This window comes from Lates calcarifer, linkage group LG2, assembly GCF_001640805.2.
Source record: "Lates calcarifer isolate ASB-BC8 linkage group LG2, TLL_Latcal_v3, whole genome shotgun sequence".
In the NCBI taxonomy this organism is placed as follows: Eukaryota; Metazoa; Chordata; class Actinopteri; family Centropomidae; genus Lates; species Lates calcarifer.
Window position 1 is genome coordinate 29,587,883 of NC_066834.1, and position 19,145 is coordinate 29,607,027.

The 19,145-nt window shown below is 41.6% G+C and overlaps 1 protein-coding gene across 1 annotated transcript; it reads right to left on the bottom strand.

The window, feature by feature from the left end:
• Nucleotides 1-395: 395 nt before the first annotated feature.
• Nucleotides 396-3,029, bottom strand: LOC108877838 (cytochrome b-c1 complex subunit Rieske, mitochondrial). The gene is made up of 2 exons (XM_018668048.2): nt 2,759-3,029; nt 396-1,769 (listed from the first exon to the last, which is right to left on the bottom strand). The coding sequence occupies exons 1-2, from the start codon at nt 2,967-2,969 to the stop codon at nt 1,159-1,161; spliced, it is 822 nt and encodes a 273-aa protein (XP_018523564.1). The 5' UTR covers nt 2,970-3,029; the 3' UTR covers nt 396-1,158.
• Between the last annotated feature and the right edge of the window lie 16,116 nt (nt 3,030-19,145).

Genomic DNA, 19,145 nt, shown 5'->3' on the forward strand with positions numbered 1-19,145 from the left:
TCTTAACACCAATATTACACAACCTTTGTGTAAAAGGGTTAACTGCTAACTACCAGTCATTGAATCAATTCCTCAAACTTTTCAATGCTCATTAAGTGTGGACTTTGTTTTTACCCAGCCCTGTCAGCTTGACTCAACTCAGGTCAGGAGTAGAGCAGATGTAGAGGTCTCAGCCACCACCCAAGCCTGCACGTTTTAATCAAGCAAGTTAAAGCTCAAACACCTTCACTTCTGACCTCAGGTTGATTCTGATCTGGAACCACTGCTGCTGCTGCTGCACCAACTGACCTCCTCAGACACAGATCACATCAGTGATGCGCTGTATGTCAACAGGCAGATTTCACCAGTTTAAACCATGACATCATTTTAAGTAAAGAAACACTTAACACAGTGCAGACTGTCAAATAAAATAGAACTCTTTATTAACCACACCTGAATACAACATTTGTTCCTGGCTGATTAGATGAACTATAACTTTGATACGCAGGGTTTTTTTCCTGCTTACATCATATTCAGGAGAACAGAGGATTGCTGAATTAACTTAATGTGATCAACTCAGACACCATGTTCTAAATGACTGGCATTCATGAACTTAAAACCCAGAGGAAACTGCTTCTTTCATTGTGTGAAGTGGTTGCATGACATTAAATACAACAGGACTATAACACTGGCAGAATCGCAGTCATGTTTTTAGAAAGTTGAGACATGTATGAGTGATACACCAATAAGCCAGAACGTTATGACTGCTAAGATTATCATGACAATGCCACATGCCAAGGTCGGGGAAATTGTTCTCCTCATCTGTGTGTTGGATGCAGGAGGAAAGAGCTGATGTAAAGACGCCAACTACTTTGACATCATGTCCAAAGATCAGAGCATCTCAGAGACAACAAGGATGGAGGGAGGCTCCTGGTCAGCAGTGTTGATGGATCTATTAACAGTGGTCCCAGTTGTGACAGACCACAAAGTGCTGGTTATGGGAGTAATATGTGACCATGTTGTGCTAGTCATAATGTTTCGGCTCATCAGTGTAATTACCTGTAAGAAGCTGCTAGTTTTCTGCAGCTGGCAGCAGAGACATATGAACACAGCATTACCTTTCCCTTTATCACACAGATATCTGCTGTGCTGCTGCCATCTCAGTCTGACAAATGTTATTTATCCAACCACTACTGTATCCTCATCTGGAAACTCGTAGTAGGGGACCTCCAGGTTGAGGGGGGCAGGGCCCTTTCTGATGCGACCCGAGGCGTCATAGTGCGAACCGTGACAAGGGCAGTAGTAACCTCCGAAGTCTCCGGCGTTGGCGATGGGCACGCAGCCCAAATGCGTGCACACTCCGAGGACGATGACCCAGCTGGGGTTGATGACCCGGTCCTTGTCATGCTCTGGGTCTCGCAGCTCGGCGATGTTCACGGCAGCTTCTGTGGCAATCTCCTTCTCTGTGCGGTGACGGACGAACAGCGGCTTGCCTCTCCACTTGAAGGTCATGTTCTTGCCTTCTGGAATGTCACTCAGCTTGACTTCAATCTTAGACAGGGCCAGGACATCGGCCGAGGCACTCATGGAAGAAACAAACTGAGTCACCACCGTCTTGGCGGCGTAGACGCCCACCATGGTTGTGGCCCCAGTGACCAGGTAGGAGAAGGTTCTTCTGGATTCACTGCTGTCCTGTGATGACTTCTTGGGGTCCAGCACCTCTGGACGCCTGTAGTCAGAGAAATCCGGTATCCTGACATCTGTGTGAGCAAATCTGACTCCTGCACAGCCTGCAGACAAAAACAAATGAGTCATCAGGTAGAACAAACACTACCAGCTCATGTACACTGCAGCTCGGTCCAAAGCCTGCACTTCACTGTTGTAAAATAGGTTTGTGTTTGTGATGGCTGATCAGAAACACTACACTGACCTGCAGCCGTCCCTCAAGCCACTGAGCTGTGAGATCAGCTGCACTAACACTGAAAATGAGAGATCACAACAAAATGTTGTTTTTCTCAAGTTCAGCCATGTCTTAAAAATAGCCTTTAATAATTACAATAGAAACATGTCTGAAGACACACTAAAAAGTTTTCAGTGGACACTGAAACTGTATTGGTGCAGTAAGCTGGATGCAGCATACACTCACTCTAAAACAAAACTGTCTCATTTCATCAAATTACACAAGAAAAACTATTTATTCACAGTCTGCGTTGACCGTGCACAGCAGCCAGCCGTCCAAATGCTGGTTGTATTAAATGCCACAATCCCAGCATCCACACTAAAGATGAGGAGGAATGGGCACAGTGTAGACACTGTGGAGTTTGTAAGGAAAGCATATTACTGTGCTTGATGGTAAACATACCTTATTAAATGACATGAATCAGGATTATGAGTGAAAACATCTCTTATCAGATTTACAGCTTAAGAGAGGCTTTCTCCTCTATTACCATGGCTTTCTAAAACTGGACTGACGAACAAGCTGATCCGGCCTGAGTAGAACAGAGAACTGAGTAAAACACGGTACATTACTAAACCGGTCACAGGGTGACAGTGAGAAGCCGGTTTGTCCCCAGCCTGTAGCTAATGTTCAAACCGACAAAAACACAGATGATCAGGGGTAGGCTGCTAGTTAGCCACCCTGCTAACATAAGGCCAGCTCAGTACTTGGAGAGATACTCGGGTCTTAAACGCAGAGTTTTCAGTATACACATTTCAACAACACAAAGGTGACTTAGTCTGCTAAGCTAAAGCTAACGCTAGCTGCCAACGACACACTCACCATTGATGCTAACCGTCACCGAAGGCCCCGTTTTGGGGCTTTGACCGTTCAACGACTCGCGGCACAGGAACTGTTTCTTCGGATTCAACAAGATCTTCTCTGTCTTCACAACGACTCCGGGTACCAGAGCTTTCAGGGGTCCGGCGACTGTAAAAGCAGTAGCCTGCATGTAAGGGGAAAAAGCCCCCGACCGGGCAGCGAGGGACATCATCTTTGCGGCTAGCTGCGGCTTGCTACAACGACCTTGTGTGCTACAGACGGGACACTCAAAGGCGTGACGTAAAGAGTGCGTAATTACGTCGCACGTGAAGTTACGTATCATTGACCAAAAGAAGAAGAGGAAAAATATAAATCATGGATATATTATCAGATCTAATAATACACTGATGCGTTAAATAAATGCACACTTATGCATACTTGATTGTCATTTCCATTGGCAGACTTTGTTGATGTAAGATGATGTTATTCTTTGCCCAGTACGTTCATATCAGCATTTCTGTTCATTTTTCATGACCTAAGATGTAGTGTTTGGTTTAAATATCTTTAACTCAGAAGGAAAAACAGGAGTACATCAGAAAATTATTTCACTCTCACAAAAGTAAATTTGATAACAGCAAATCTTATTTGAATTCAAATCTCAAAAAAATGAAATGCAACAGCACAAGCTATTCAGTTCTCTACAAAGCTCAAAGTTTCAGAACATGTACACTGTCTAATTGTTTGACCTGCTGAATCTTTCTCTGTACAGTATTATTTTTTTCTTTTTTCTTCTATGTTTTATTTTACATCAGAACCCCTGGCTTATGTAAAGACATATTGATGGTTACACAAAGTTTCTCAAAGCCCCTGATAAGATTCCAGTCAAACTTCATCAACAACATGTTGGACAAAACTTATGTATATCTCAGAAGCATTTAAAGCAACCCCATCTTCACATCTGGCACTATCAAAATGTATTTCCCTAATTGTGACCACAGCTTACAAACCAGCCATCAGGACAGTAGAAATGTGGTCTGAAGAAGCCACCTGAATGCTGCAAGCTTTGATTTGTTTGCAGAAGGAACAGACCTTGAGTAATATACTGGATCAATCCTTGGCTACAGAAACATTTGCACAGAAAAAACAAATTACAATAAAGGTGTTTCCTAACCAAAAGCTTTGGATAAGCTGCAGTGTGATGACATTACTCAAAGCTGCATCTTTCAGGTTAGGTGGCAAACAATCCTACTGTGTAGCACAGGAACAGTCGCTCAGTCGCACCCAGAGCAGCCAAGATCATATAATTACAGTTACATTACAATTTCCAAAAGGATAATAAATTAACTAACTAATTACAGTATATCCAGGCTGTTACAAGTGAATTTCTGCACACACACATCATACCAGAGGAGACAGACAGGGCAATGGGCTCTCTGTAGATCCTGACCTTTCGCCAACAGCATAGACCTTGATTTTTGAAACTTGATTTTTATCTTGAGTTGTTCTTTTGAGTCCTAACTTTGTTGTATCAGTCTTGACAAATAGTTGCTGTCCAATCCACCGGTACTGCAATGTCAATTCATAATCATATTTGAGAACTAGACCAAAAATATGTGTGTGGTTGTGTGCCATGATCCTTTAACAGCATGCGTTATCCCCATCTATTAGTTCATTTGGAAGCTGCAAACACAGGCATCCTTAATGTGACACAATTGAGGTCATTTTGACTCCATAAATTTAAATCTCCTGAAAATGAATGAAAGCTGTTACCTAAGGTTGTATGACAGGTACTTCACGTTTCTACCCCCTTTGTGAAAAATTGAGGTTTCACTGGCGTGTATCCCTTCTATTCTGGTGAAATCCTCCTTTGACCGTTCCAGCCCTTGTTTATTTTGCTCTATATTACAAAAGGCATTGTAGGCGCTCACATGTCAGTGATGTTAAAGAAAATGACATGGGGCCAACAGGCAGTCATTCGTTGGCAGCTGTATGTGGCTGTGACCTTGTCCAGGTTATCAGCCCCTCCCTTTGTCTTGTTGCAGTCTCTTTGTAGTTTCCTGTCTTTGGTGCTCAGGGCAGCATCTTTGTGCATGGTGCTCATCAGCAGGACATTTTTTTTCTTTTCCTGGGGCAACAGGAGACAACAGTCAGTGAAGGCAAATGTTGAAGGTGTTACCTTCCTGTTCTTCAACCTCAGAGAGAAACTCTGGTTTGTTTTTTCTTCCTGTCCCCAACATGGTAATCTTCCCTTTCTGCAATCTCTCCCCGAGGAAGCAGAATGTGAAAAAATGATCACATCATGTTATGACATTCAGCCATGTCTAGTACCACCTTCATGCCCTGATTTTCATTTCAGGTGCTTCCCCAGGGGATTTACCAATGTACATCTGCATATTCCAGGTATAGGTGGACTGTTCATCATATGCTGCTCATATTTTGATGCCACATTTGGCCACTTTACTTGGTATGTTTGTGTGGAGGGACCGTGCCCATAAAATGCAACAAGACATTCATTGGCTATTATGTGGGGGCCTAGATTATAAAACAGGGTATTTCCCCTCCCCCACAGCACAGGAATGATTATCATAGGAGGAGTTCTCATAGCAACTATGTTTTTGTTGTGTGAACTATCAGTGGTTCTCACACTACTGCAGGTATGTTTATATTAGGTTGGGGCCATAAAGCAAAGGGAAGTATTTAGAAGATTATAAAATTGCATGAAATAGTGACCTCAGTGTTATCCAAAACAACTGTCATCATACTATCATGTTAATTTTCATTTTACTCAGTTGCCCAAAATTAGAAGAAAAAAAAAAAAGATGTAAAATTTATTTAGAGATGTTAAACTTTGACCCCAAAGATAATAGTAGGGCTAGAAGTCCTGAGTCCTGATGGTTCTAAACTTCTTCCATTTCATGTTTCATGAGGTATCCTCACTATGAATATTTTCTGAGGCTGCTGTATGTATCAGTACATTCTGGTGCACTGTTAATATAAAAAATTAGTGATAATTTTGCGGGTTGTTATCTAAAGTGTTTACAAATACCATCATCCTCCCATATTGTACCTGTTGTCCAGAACCCTGACTGGAGTTCCACTGGTCTCACTGGGAGCTGTGGAGCTGAATCATTCATCTGTCCTCTCTCTGTTATTCTGAAGCATTCTGTTGATTCTGATGATTCTGTCTCAGGAGATTTGAACATCCTTTCTCTGAGCTTCTCAGACCTGCCTGGATGTTTTTTTTTTGTTCTGATATTCATGTATGGAATGATACCTTCACAGAAATAAAGACAGTGGGACAGAGGTGAGGGAGAAGATGACCGTCACTCAGAACCACACTGGACTGAGCTGGTCACCACAGCTGGCCAGTCTGCAAATGGGGTGTTGTTTAATAAAATTGACACTTGATTGGTTTGACCTGCAGTTTGTGTTTCAGCTGCAAATGTCTGCAAGTAAAGTTTGATTGGTACCATGTCCAGTCTGAGCAGATGACATCTGGGTACAGAACCACTTTAAACCGAAAATTCCTGGGTAGGTATTTATGTCTTTGCATATTCTATAAGCATCAAAGTCTATGAAAATCATGTACCATCTCATATATTCCTTTTTTCTTCATGTGTTGTGCTTTCATCGTGTATTTTGCTAAAAAGCTTGTCTGAATTTCAGTGTGGAGTGTGAAGTGACGGGTGTACTGACACGTGTTATATACAAACTCTCCCTGGAGCTCTCTGCAGGGAACTGCTGTGGACTTGCTGCTCCACCCCCCCCCACACCCCACCTTCCCACACCAATGTGGTAGCTAGTGAGATCTAATCCTGTAAAGAAGTAATCCCCAGGGCTTTTAGAAGATGTGCTAAGTCCTTGTAGCCCCACTAGCTGCTCCCATACAATTCATAGCACATTAAAAAGCTGACAGCTTCACCTCTGACCCTCTGGCAGCAGTTGCCCGCCTACTGAACTATTATTGTGGCACAGCTGGACTCCACTGAGAGCACAGAGATTACACCGCCACTGCTTTGCCACAACTGTCGCCTCTTCAAATCCCCAAAGACCCCAATGCCCATATAGTTCACATATAAATTCAAATGCATGCACACCTGAACACACACACTCACACTCACACACACATGCATACAGTATGTGCTCCCTGAAGACTTCCATTCATCTACAAATAATACGAATTATATTCGGCCTGTGATCAGAGCTTCATCCTGGAGCTTTTATGACTACAGAGCAGATATCTTTAGTTTGAGTTACACAACTTATGATTCAAATAGAAATATCTACAATTTCAGAGTGCAGGGAACTAAATAATACATAAAATGGGCTTTACGTCACTTGTTTAACAATTTATTTTGGCCTATTTTTATTTTTTATTTTTGTTCTTTTGTGTTATTTTATCACATTCAAATCTTAAAAACTTAAGTCACCTCAAGACAGTGACAGGAAGCAGTACCCCTGCTCTATTCTCTTGTCATTAATTCTTTGTATCTGCCAGAAAACACAGTTAATGACAACAGACAGCACAGTTTGCTGACAGTTTTCTGCGTGTTAAAAATGCCTGTCTTTTCTGAGGAACTTTAGCTGCTGTGCAGATATTCTGACTGTGTTCTTGCAAAATATCTTTTGCAGCCACAGGTTTGACCTGTATAATAACTTACATTGTACATGTAGTTGTTAACTTGGAACAATTAGGACAGAAATCAGGGTCAGAGCAAATGATAATGATTGAGAATGCCCCCCTTTTTAAATTTCAAATACTTTAGAAATAAACTGGAGGGATGGGTGGAATTGGAACTGTATTGAAGGATAAGTAAGAAAATAAAAAAATAACTTTCTGGGTCAAAGGAATTTGATAATGTAGTAAATTCACCACATCTCAGAAATTCATAAAAGAAACAGACAGTCAAGAGGGCATCTATGTATGTGGAAAACAGACCATTATGTAAAACTGTTAGCATCATCTAAGGTATGGAAAGGGTAATAGGCTGTCCACTGTCATAGCTTGAACCTGGAGACATTGCCTTTTAGCAGCTATTTTATTGAAGAATTTGAAAACAGGGAAATCAGGATCAGCATTGAACTGAATACCTGCAACTAAACTGTGAACATATGGGGGCTTTATCTTTCTTGCATCTTTACAATAACAAACCAAACCCAGACAGATGATGAGATGAGATGAGAATAGCATGCTGTCTGAGAAACAGAATGAGGTTTGTCATATCTACTATAACCACAAGGTTTTGTGACTGTAGATACAGAGTTTTAGCATGATGTCAATACTAAATCACTACTAGATCCATCTGCTGTTCATGAACTGTTCAGAGAGACATCTGTAACCCATTTGTATAAGCGCTGCAGATATGTGTGTTAATCATTTGGTAACCATGGTAACACATATGCACAGCAGCACATGAGTCTGGGCAGTTCAAACTGAGGTCTGATGACGCAGGATGACATCACAAAAACTGTCCATCAGTATTCCTCTTGGTTCGTTTATAAAAAGTCAGCGTGAATATGAACTGAACCAGAATTAAAAGACAACAACAGACAATTTGTCCATTAATTCAGATCAAATGAACTCAACTACAGGTGTATAAACACCCTGACCATCCTGGGGGGAGGAACAGCATTCTTACAGCATCTGTTGTGTTTCTCCACTGATTATCAAGGCTTTTTTTAAATTTGTCACCTGTGTGTGTGATTTACAGTATGTACCTTATGATGAACTGAATGTAAACACCTCCTGCTCTGTAATGTCAGTCATCTTCATATCATTATTCAGGCACAGGGACAGATTTGAGAGATTGTTCAGTATAAATAAACAAACTCCTCTCCTTCTAACAGCCACCACCTCCTGCTGATATGGAACACAGGCAGACTTTCTCTCTTCCATCCTTTCAGTCTTTATAGATTTTCCCCATAATGCATTCCTCCCCAGAGAACCAAGGGCACCTTCAAAGACACTTTGTGTCCTCTGAGATGTGGAGAGCCTCTGGATGTAGAATTGAGTTAGCAGTTGGAGGGGGAACCACAGCGGGGATTGAAGCCTATGTGCAGAGTGCCCAAGGGAAGAGAGTAGAGTGATCAGGGAAATGGCTGCAAAGGGGGTAGGAAACTTTTATTGCCTCTGTGATTTATGGATTATGGGTTTTTAATGGTTTGCTGTATACGCCTGCAGATTTTTCTGGGGGAAAGGGATTTGTATCTTACTGCATGGCTACAGGGCCGCAAAGAAAAATGACACCCCCATTTCCTTTTCTGTAACAAGGTCAACTACACTGTCCCATAGTTTCTCTTCCATCCACTGAGGGGAGCTCATGAAATGAATTCAGTCTTTATGTATTGCTAAATATAATAGATATTATGCAACATGTATGTATGGTGTCATATGCAGGACTGCTGTCCAGGATGTTTCAGCAATTAGCTTCTTCTGTGGGTATTCAGCAGTGCTCATCAAGATTTTGTTTTAAAATCTCGTCTGTTGGCTGCTGCAGACAGTAATGTCAGCTTTAAAATGTGTCTGTATGTGATTGCAGCTGTCAGGAGACATTACACACCTCGAAACTAACAGTGGTATGGTGATGACTGTGACAGTGGATTGTGCTGTTTCAAAACTATTTGGTGCTGCTACAGGAGCATCACTGGCTCAGAATGGGTAAGTGAAAATTTTAGCAAAAACCTAAATTAACAGACATCTGGGAAAAACTGACAAAAAATGATATTATTATTAGTAATTCCTATTTAGTTAGATTGTGAAGAAGGTGTAGAATTAAGGTCTAAAAATGTCTTGTACTTGGTGTGATGTTATTCATTAGTCAGTTTGGGCTAACATAGTCATAGTCATCCTCTTATTATTATTATTATCTGGTGATCTGATGAGTTTATTACACTTTACTTCAGCACCACGCAAATTGTTGATGCCTCTCTACACATGGGGTAAGTGTTGGAGATTACAGGATCATATTTATCAGGACTTATATGAGCTTCCTAATTACGCTTTTGTCTGCTGTAGATTTATGAAGCATTGTGTAAAAATTTGAATGTGGGCGAAAACCTCAGCTTTCAACTGGGGACAAGTATTTTTGCTGGAGGGCCAGATTTGGCTCACTAGCCACTACATACCCTCTGCTGCAGCACAGTATCTGCTAATGCAGCAAAAATGCAAAAGCCCACAAAGATAAAAGATTCACATGATATCCATCTGAAGAGGGGACAGTGGAAACTGTTCAGGTGATTATGCAGTTTTCACATGTTTGTGGAAACCTTAGGTTCCCTTATTGTGCCAACACTTACTGATCAAGTTCCAAACACCCAGGTATTTTCTTGACAGAGAGGATTTCTGTCCCAGAGGTTGCAGGTAGGTACAGTATGCGCTGATACCAATACCAGTATCAGGTATCGGGTCCAATACCCTGTTCCTGTACTTGTAAAAGTGTTCCGATACCATAGCACCCGATACCAATTTACGGCAGCGTGACATTCACTTTGGCGGTCAGGTGCTAATTGAGAGCAAGGAGGAGCATTGTCGGCGGTGTGGAGGTATTTCAAAGTGGATGATGGTGACTAAAGTAAAGCGGACTGCAAATTATGCTCTGCAAAGCTGTCAAGAGGAGGGAGGAAAGCGAGTACTTTCAACACAAGCAATCTGATAAAACATCTAAAAAACCAACACGACGCCGAGTTCAAAGCGTTTGCTAATAATGGCAAACAGCAACAACCAACTTTGCAGCAAACTCTAGAGAAGAGGGAGAAGATGTTAAGAGACAACCCGTGCGCAGTGAAAATAATAGAGGCTCTGACCCAGTACATTGCTCTTGATGACCAGCCATTGTCGGTTGTTGATAATATGGGATTTAGACGTCTTCTCAGCATACTGGAGCTGAGGTATGAGATCCCTAGCCAACACCACATCACTGACACAGTGTTGCCAGAGCTACACGACTTTGTGAAGAGGCCCATCTGCAGCCTGTTGCAAGACATTTCAGCCCTAAGCTTCACCACTGATATTTGGAGGAGCAGCATTAGCCCGGTGTCCCTCATCAGTTTAACTGCACAGCAGATTGATGAGGATTTTACTCCGTGAAGAGTCGTCCTACATGCAAAACAGTTTAGGGGTTCGCACACCAGCTAAGCCATTGCAGGTGTGTTTGAGGACATGCTTCAGACATGCGGGGTCCCTAAAAGTTCTGTTCATGTGATACGTGATAATGTGAAAAACATGATCAAAGCCATGAGTGACGCTGGACTCCCGAACCTGGCGCGTGTCGCAAGCACCCTCCAGCTGGCTGTTAATGAGGGGCTTTTAGCACAGAGGAGCGTGGCTGATGCTGTAGCAGTCGAACGGAAAATAGTTGGACATTTTAAACATTCCGCCTTAGCCTACTCCTGCCTTGAAGATATTCTGTTTGTTAAAAAAAGATGCAGTTGAATGCTAAAAAGTCAATAAATGTGTGGCAGTACCATATATAATGGAATGTTCAAATGTCAGTCACAGCAATTTCTTACAGCCAGAGAATGAAACAAAATCTAATGAAAATAAAACACGTTTTCAAGTAAATGTATGAAGTATAATGGCATTAATAAGTACTTGTATCGGTACTCAGTATCGGCAAGTACTCAGATCCAAGTATCGGTATTGTATCGGTTTGAAAAAAAGTGGTATCGTGGCATCCCTAGTTGCAGGTATTTAAGCACTGCAGCTACACCTGCAGGAAACAGAGAGGAAAGCCTGCCACCACCAGCAGCTCAGTCCATTCTCTCATCCAGAGACAACAGCTTCAGGCAGTGTGCCAATTTTAGTAGAGGTAGTAGTAGTTATACTTTCATACATTATAAGGCACATGTTAGAGACTTTTTCTCAAAGGAAACTCATATTGGACCAGGAATTAAATTCACATCTTTGAATATGTTCGAGATCTGAAAAACATCACTGAAACAGATGATCCTGAAGCTCCAGAGAACATGGTCTCACTCCCAGCTTGTCAAATATGGACACTTGGTCAGGACCCCTTGGCATCACCTTTTAACTCAGTAGGTCCCTTTTATCATCATTATTCAACATGCAGGGTACTGTAAGAGATTTTCAGTATTCTCTGTTGCATTGAAAGTTGATGCATGAGTGGCTCATTGTCTGCTGACTGTCACAGCCTCTCCTGTGACCTCTAGTTTCCTAGTGTTTCCTGTCTGTCTTTGTTTTTCCACTGTATCTCTCCCTTATGTCTCCTCGCTGTGTGTGTATATGTGTTCTCATTCTTAGAGGCATGGCTCAGCCCTGGCTCCAGGCATACCTGTAACAAATCGACTCTCATCAGTGGCAGTATAAGAACCCCACTTTGGTTCACGCCTTCCCAGATAGTTCCATCAGCTCTGTTGGTAATGCTATGGCTGTCACTCTCTGGTGATTACTCTTGTGCTAATTTTCAGTGTCCCTAGTTTCTTCTAGTTGTTGATTCTGGTATCTTGTGTTTTTCTGTCTAGACCACTGTTGCAGCCAGCCTCTGCCGTCCACCTTTCTGCTCCTCTGGTCATCTGCAGTTACCCACCATGCCATCTCCAGTTCTGGGTCAGACCTGTACTCCTCCTCCAGTCTCCTCCCTGAACTCTGAACTGCCCTTTGCCCACAGTCCCAACAGAGTTCATACAAACACTGATCTGTATGGGCTGAGACCACATCAGACCACAATGAGCAACTTTTACTAATCACCCACATTTATAAAATGTTATTGTTAGAAAAAGTTCTAACAACAGCAGTTTCTCTTTTGCAGAGGGTAGTTTTGGCACTGTGCATGTTTGGAAAATCTGTCTGCGAGTGTGAAGATAGCTGTATTACCATTGTGACGACCCTGTCTGGGCAATTCCCTCTGAAAGACTCACGGGCAGAGTTTGGTTGTCAGGTATATTCAGCTCAACTGGTCTTGCTGCACTATATAAACTGGTAGCAGCCAGTCTTTCTCTCTCTCCCCTCTGGTTTCCATCCTGTTTGGTTTTGGTTGTATTTTGTTAGTTTTAATGTTAGTTTCCTTTTCAGTTATGTTAAATAAACATGGTCTTCCTTCCTTTGTCCTGCCAGGTTGTGACACCATCAGATGATGGCTAACCAGTGTTTCCTGATTCTCTACTGTGTTTTGTTGTCATTTACACCTCCACTCCGTGGGTGCGTGTGGAAGAGCTACATGTGTGTACACACAGAGCAGAAGCACAGAGGAGAAACCTTGTGCCAGGAACAGACAGGACAAGCGGCCACAAACCCCTGGACATTAGCCCCCATGATGGACCAACAGGCACAGGCTGAGGGACAGGGTGAGTGACAGAGAGAAAACTGAATAATCCAGTTGTACAGGTTATTCCTTCAGTTCATTTTGTGCATAATCAGCCAACTCATGATAATTGGTGTCATACAAGGAATATTGGCTCCAATTATTTTCAGCTGCTACAGACTGGCACTCAGGAGAGTTGTCCACTTAGTCCACTACCCATCTGCCTCCACGGCTCAGCTTCAGCAGGCCACTCTTCACCTCTCTCATAGGAACAGTGTGGTCAAACACCTTCCTCAGCTCCAATATGTATAAATACCCGTGTGTGTGTGCATGTGTGTCTGTGCCCCCCCCCCCCAAAAAAAACCACATATGAATCAAACATTAATCAAAGTCAATGTAGTAAAGCACAGAGCTCTTTGTATTAAAGATGTACATGTACCAGTCTCTATGAGAGGTAATCATGTTTTTTTTTTATATTTAAAATCTAATTCACTTCATTGTGCATCATTTTCTGTCATCACTTCCTCTTTCCATCACAATCCATCTTCAGCTCAGCTCTGCCTGCACCCTCACAGCCTGTTATTGTTTGGGACTGACGTGAACAGAATGTTCATGGAGGAGAGCAAACAGTCCAGAGGCTTGGAGCTCTTTCTCTGCCCTGATAGGTCAAGTTTACCTCTGGGCCCAGCCTGTGTTCTGCAGTCCTCTCTCAGCCTGCTAACAGCTTATGGGACTACAAACTCCCAGATACACAGCACACATGGTGATGATAGTGTCTTTTCATTTAAAAAAACAGACCTGCCACAGAGGTCATGATGCAGTATGTACATTTGTATTCATTATACAATTGCACAGGATCAGAGACATTTAACTAGAGACATTTAGTCCTTAGATATATTCTAAAATATGCAATAAAAGTCTGAGACCATGAGTCAAGATACTTTTATTTTGAATTACTTTTGAAAGTAATTCTATTTTTCATTACAAATGATAATATCAGCATAACAATCTTAGTTAAATGTGGAATCTTTGAAAAAGGTGCATGAATTTCAGAATATCTTAGTATTTGGTCTGTCCCCCATTTGCTTTAATGACAGTGTGCACTCAACCTGGTATGGACTTCACAAGTTTGTGCAAAACCTGATGACCCATATTATCTCAGCATGATCTGACAAGGTTCCAAAAAGCTTATTGTTGTGTCACAGAATGCTTGGCTCTCAAAGTCCTCAAGCAACCCTATAAATGCGGTGCAGTGCTTAGCACTGTTGCCTCACAGCAAGGTTCTGGATTCAAACCCCTGTGTGGAGTTTACATGTTCTCCCTGTGCCTGTGTGGGTTCTCTCTGGGTTCTCCAGCTTCTCCCACAGTCTAAAGACATGCAGGTTAATTGGTGACTCTAAATTACCTGTAGGTGTGAATGTGAGTGTGAATGGTTGTTTGTGGTATAAATAATGGATGGATAGTATTTTTTACTGAGACTAAGACTGTACTGTCTGTGATGATAAGCGCAGATATAATAAAACTGTTATTCACGTCGGTGCTAATGACACCCGACTACACCAGTCGGAGGTCACAAAAGTTAATATTGATTTGGTGTGCACATTTACAAAGACAATGTTGGACACCGTAGTTTTCTCTGGTCCCCTGCCCAATCTGACCAGTGATGACATGTATAGCCGCATGTCTTCACTCAACCGCTGGCTGTCGAGGTGGTGTCCAGAAAACGAGGTGGGCTTTGTAGATCATTGAAAGAGCTTCTGGGGGAGACCTGGTCTGATTAGGAGAGACGGCATTCATCCCACTTTTGATGGAGCATCTCTCATATCTAGAAATCTGACAGAGTTTATTAGGAAGCCAAAATCGAAGGTCAACAAAAGAGGAGTTAGTCACAATAATCTAATAAAAATCAACTCAGCCACCTCAAATGTTCAGCAAAATAAAATAATTAAATGTGGATTACAGTGAACCCTCATTTATCGCGGGGGTTACATTCCAAAAAGAACCCGCGATAGGCGAAATCTGTGAAGTAGTCAGCTTTATTTTTTACAATTATTATACAATACAATACTGTACTGTAGAATGAAACCAAAGATCAAAACCTGTTTTCAGGCCCAAGCATTTGTCTAAGAAATAAAAATATAAACGTTTTCTTACAAATAACTATGAGGGCTGTACAGAGATGAGGCACGGAAACTATTGACATTGGTCTACACAATGCACTGTAAAAAAAAAAAAAGCATAAAAAAACTGCACTAAAAAAATCCGCGAAACAGCGAAGCCGCGAAAGGTGAACTGCGTTATAGCGAGGGTTCACTGTTCTCAATATCAGATCTCTCTCATCCAAAGCTGTACTAGTTAATGATTTGATATCAGATTACCATCTTGATCTATTCTGTCTGACTGAAACATGGCTGTGTCAGGATGAGTATGTTAGCCTGAATGAATCCAACCCCCCCAGTCATATTAATACTCACATTCCCCGAGACACGTGGAGGTGGAGTCGCAGCCATTTTCAATTCCACTTTACTAATTAACCCTAAACCTAAACTCAATTATAATTCATTTGAAAGCCTTGTTCTCAGTCTGTCCCACCCAAGGTGGAAAACATTAAAGCCAATTCTATTTGTTGTAGTGTACCGTCCTCCTGGTCCATACTCTGATTTCTTATCTGAATTTTCAGTTCCTGTCGAGTTTGGTTCTTAAAACAGATAAAGTTATTATCGTAGGCGACTTCAATATTCATGTTGATGTCAACAATGACAGCCTTAGCTCTGCTTTTTCTTCAATACTAGACTGTATTGGTTTCTCTGTGTGTAAATAAACCCACTCACTGTTTCAGTCACACTCTCGATCTTCTTTTAGCTTATGGTATTGACATTGAACATGTAACAGTCTTCCCACAGAATCCCGTTCTATCAGATCACTTTCAAATTTATATTGCTGGATTATGTATTATCAGCAAAAAACATCCTGACTAGAAATATTTCCGATAATACAGTAGCTAAATTCAAGGAAATGATTCCCACTAACTTAGGTCCAGTGCCTCATCTTAATTTAGCAGAAGCTACTACCTCCCAGCTTGATCATCTTGTAGACAGTGTTGCAGACTCACTACATACTACTCTAGATTCCATCGCCCCCCTAAAAATGAAAACAATAAAGAGAAAGAGACAAGCTCCATGGTTCAACTCCCAAACCTATTCACTGAAACAAATAGCACGTAGGCTTGAAAGAGTGTGGTGTTCCACCAAACTGGAAGAATCCCACTTATCCTGGCAGGATAGTGTCAAGGGATATAAAAAGGCCCTCTCTAATGCAAGAGGCACCTATTACTCATCATTAATAGAGGATAATAAGAACAATCCCAGGTTTCTTTTCAGCACTGTAGCCAGGCTGACAGAAAGTCACAGCTCTATAGATCCACACATCCCTATAACCCTCAGCAGCAATGATTTTATGAACTTATTTAATGACAAAATTTCTACCTTCAACCAGCACTGATTTATGTCAAAACACAGGATCCATAGACTCAACTGTAAAACCTAACCATGACTCCTTTTCTCCCATCGACCTCCCCCAGCTCACATCAATTATTTCGGCATCTAAACCTTCAACTTGTCTCCTAGACCCCATCCCAACTAGGCTGCTTAAGGAAGCTCTGCCCTTAATTTGCAGTCCTGTATTAGATATGTTAAATCTGTCCTTGGTAACAGGTTATGTGCCGCAGTCATATAAAACAGCTGTAATTAAACCTCTTCTAAAAAAGCCCACTCTAGATCCAGACGTATTAGCCAATTACAGACCTATATCTAACCTCCCCTTTCTTTCCAAAATCCTAGAAAAAGTAGTTGCAAAACAGTTGCGCGACTTTCTACAGGATAATAGTTTATTTGAGGTTTATCAGTCAGGATTTAGGTTGTATCACAGCACAGAGACAGCACTTGTAAAAGTTACAAACGACCTCCTGATCGCATCAGACAACAGACTTATTTCTGTACTTGTCTTGTTAGATCTCAGTGCTGCTTTTGATAAGATTGACCATCACATTCTTTTACAGAGACTGGAGCACTTTATTGGTATTAAAGGAACTGCACTAAACTGGTTTAAGTCCTATCTATCTGATAGGCTTCAGTTTGTACATGTTAACAACTACTCCTCAATGTACACAAAAGTTAGACATGGAGTTCCACAAGGGTCAGTGCTTGGACCAATCCTCTTCACTTTGTATATGCTTCCCTTGGGCAATATTATCAGGAAACACTCCATAAATAAATTTCCATTGTTATGCAGATGATACACAGCTTTATCTGTCAATGGAGCCTGATGAAACCAATCATCTAGCCAAACTCCAGGCTTGTCTTAGGGACATTAAAACTTGGATGACAATTTTTTATTACTGAACTCAGATAAAACTGAAGTCATTGTACTTGGTCCTGAACACATCAGAAATAAATTTTCAAATGATGTAGTTCCATTAGATGGCATTGCCCTGGGAGTCATCTTTGATCAGGATATGTCCTTTAACTCACATATAAAACAAACTTCTAGGACTGCCTTCTTTCACCTGCATAATATCACCAAAATGAGACAATGAGACTGTAATTCATTATTATCAGGCTGCCCCAACAAGCCTCTAAAGACTCTGTAGCTGATTCAAAATGCTGCAGCACGATTACTGACAGGAACTAGGAAAAGAGACCACATTTCTCCTGTGCTAGCCTCTCTACATTGGCTCCCAGTCAAATCCAGAATATAATTCAAAATCCTCCTCCTCACGTACAAAGCCCTTAATGGTCAGGCTCCATCTTACCTTAAAGATCTCATAGTCCCCTACAGTCCCGCTAGGACTCTGCACTCCCAGAATGCTGGTGGTTCCCAGAGTTTCCAAGAGTAGAATGGGAGGCAGAGCCTTCAGTTATCAGGCTCCTCTACTATGGAACCTTCTCCCAGTTTCGGTCCGGGAGGCAGACACTGTACCTTTAAGAGTAGGCTTAAAACTTTCCTCTTTGATAAAGCTTATAGTTAGGGTTGGCTCAGGCTTGACCCATCCCTTAGTTGTGCTGCTATAGGCCTAGACTGCCGGGAGATCTCCCATGGTGCGCTGAGCTTCTCTCTCTCTCTCTCTCTCTCCATCAGTATGGATTCATATCCCATAAATACATGTTACTAACTCAATATCTTCCCTGTCCTGTGCTCTTCCGTCTCTCTTTCCTCTTCTGTCTCTTTCTGCAGGTATTTCTGCTTCTGGAGCTGTAGAGTCTGATCTGTGATGACATCTTACATGTTCACAACCATTAACTTAAACATGACCCCAACAAATAGAAATCATGTGAAGCTTTGGACTTTCCCAGAGGATAAAACATATATGAATTTTCAAACACTACATAGTCCCCCCTTCGAGGCTAAAAGAGTCTCGAAAAATAAAAGAATGAAACATATATGTTTTTAATAATAACAAGCATAACAATTTCTCCTACATATGCTTCATAATTGCAACTTTGTGGAGTGTGAGAGCGAAAAACCTGTCAAGCAGCTTTCTTTCCTGAAGTATCCTTCAAACAATCTAGACAGGAAAATTCTCTCACGGCCCCTCTGCCTTAGGCGACCACTTATAGTACTCCAGTCCAATTAAAAGGAGAAATTTCATCTTTAATATGAGGATATACTTCAAGCAAATACATATGGGAACCTCAGAAAATAAAATCCAAACAATGTCCACTTTCAGGCTGGTTGACATATCGCACCTTCCAATTGACCTTTCCCTGCCTAGCCCCAATTTCCCTAGGCACCAAGAAAAAGATCTGAGGTCTCAGTGTATTCACCCCACCACAGAAGACATCATTCTTCAAACAATTAAAATAAAGAAAATACCAAAGAAAACATAAGAATATATCACATGGCAGCTCATCGACTATCACTGTACCGTTGACTCTGGATATTGTATCACAGTGGTCTTATTCAGAGTCCTCCAGTCCATTCTTACTGTCCATGTTCAAGTACCTGAATCCCCTCAGTGCATAGACATCCTTGAACAGTTAACCTCACAGTGGTCTTTTTCCCCAATATTATTCTGGAAGAAAAGAAAACACCAACCAGTATCTTTTGCGAAACAACAAATGTAAATTGTAACATTAAATACAGATTAAAGC

What these genes read in the sequence shown, in the direction of transcription:
- LOC108877838 (XM_018668048.2), bottom strand. Translation starts at nt 2,969, where the DNA reads ATGATGTCCCTCGCTGCCCGGTCGGGGGCTTTTTCCCCTTACATGCAG. An exon ending in GGTGACGGTTAGCATCAATG is followed by an intron (nt 1,770 to 2,758) that starts GTGAGTGTGTCG and finishes TTTTGTCTGCAG; the next exon opens with GCTGTGCAGGAGTCAGATTT.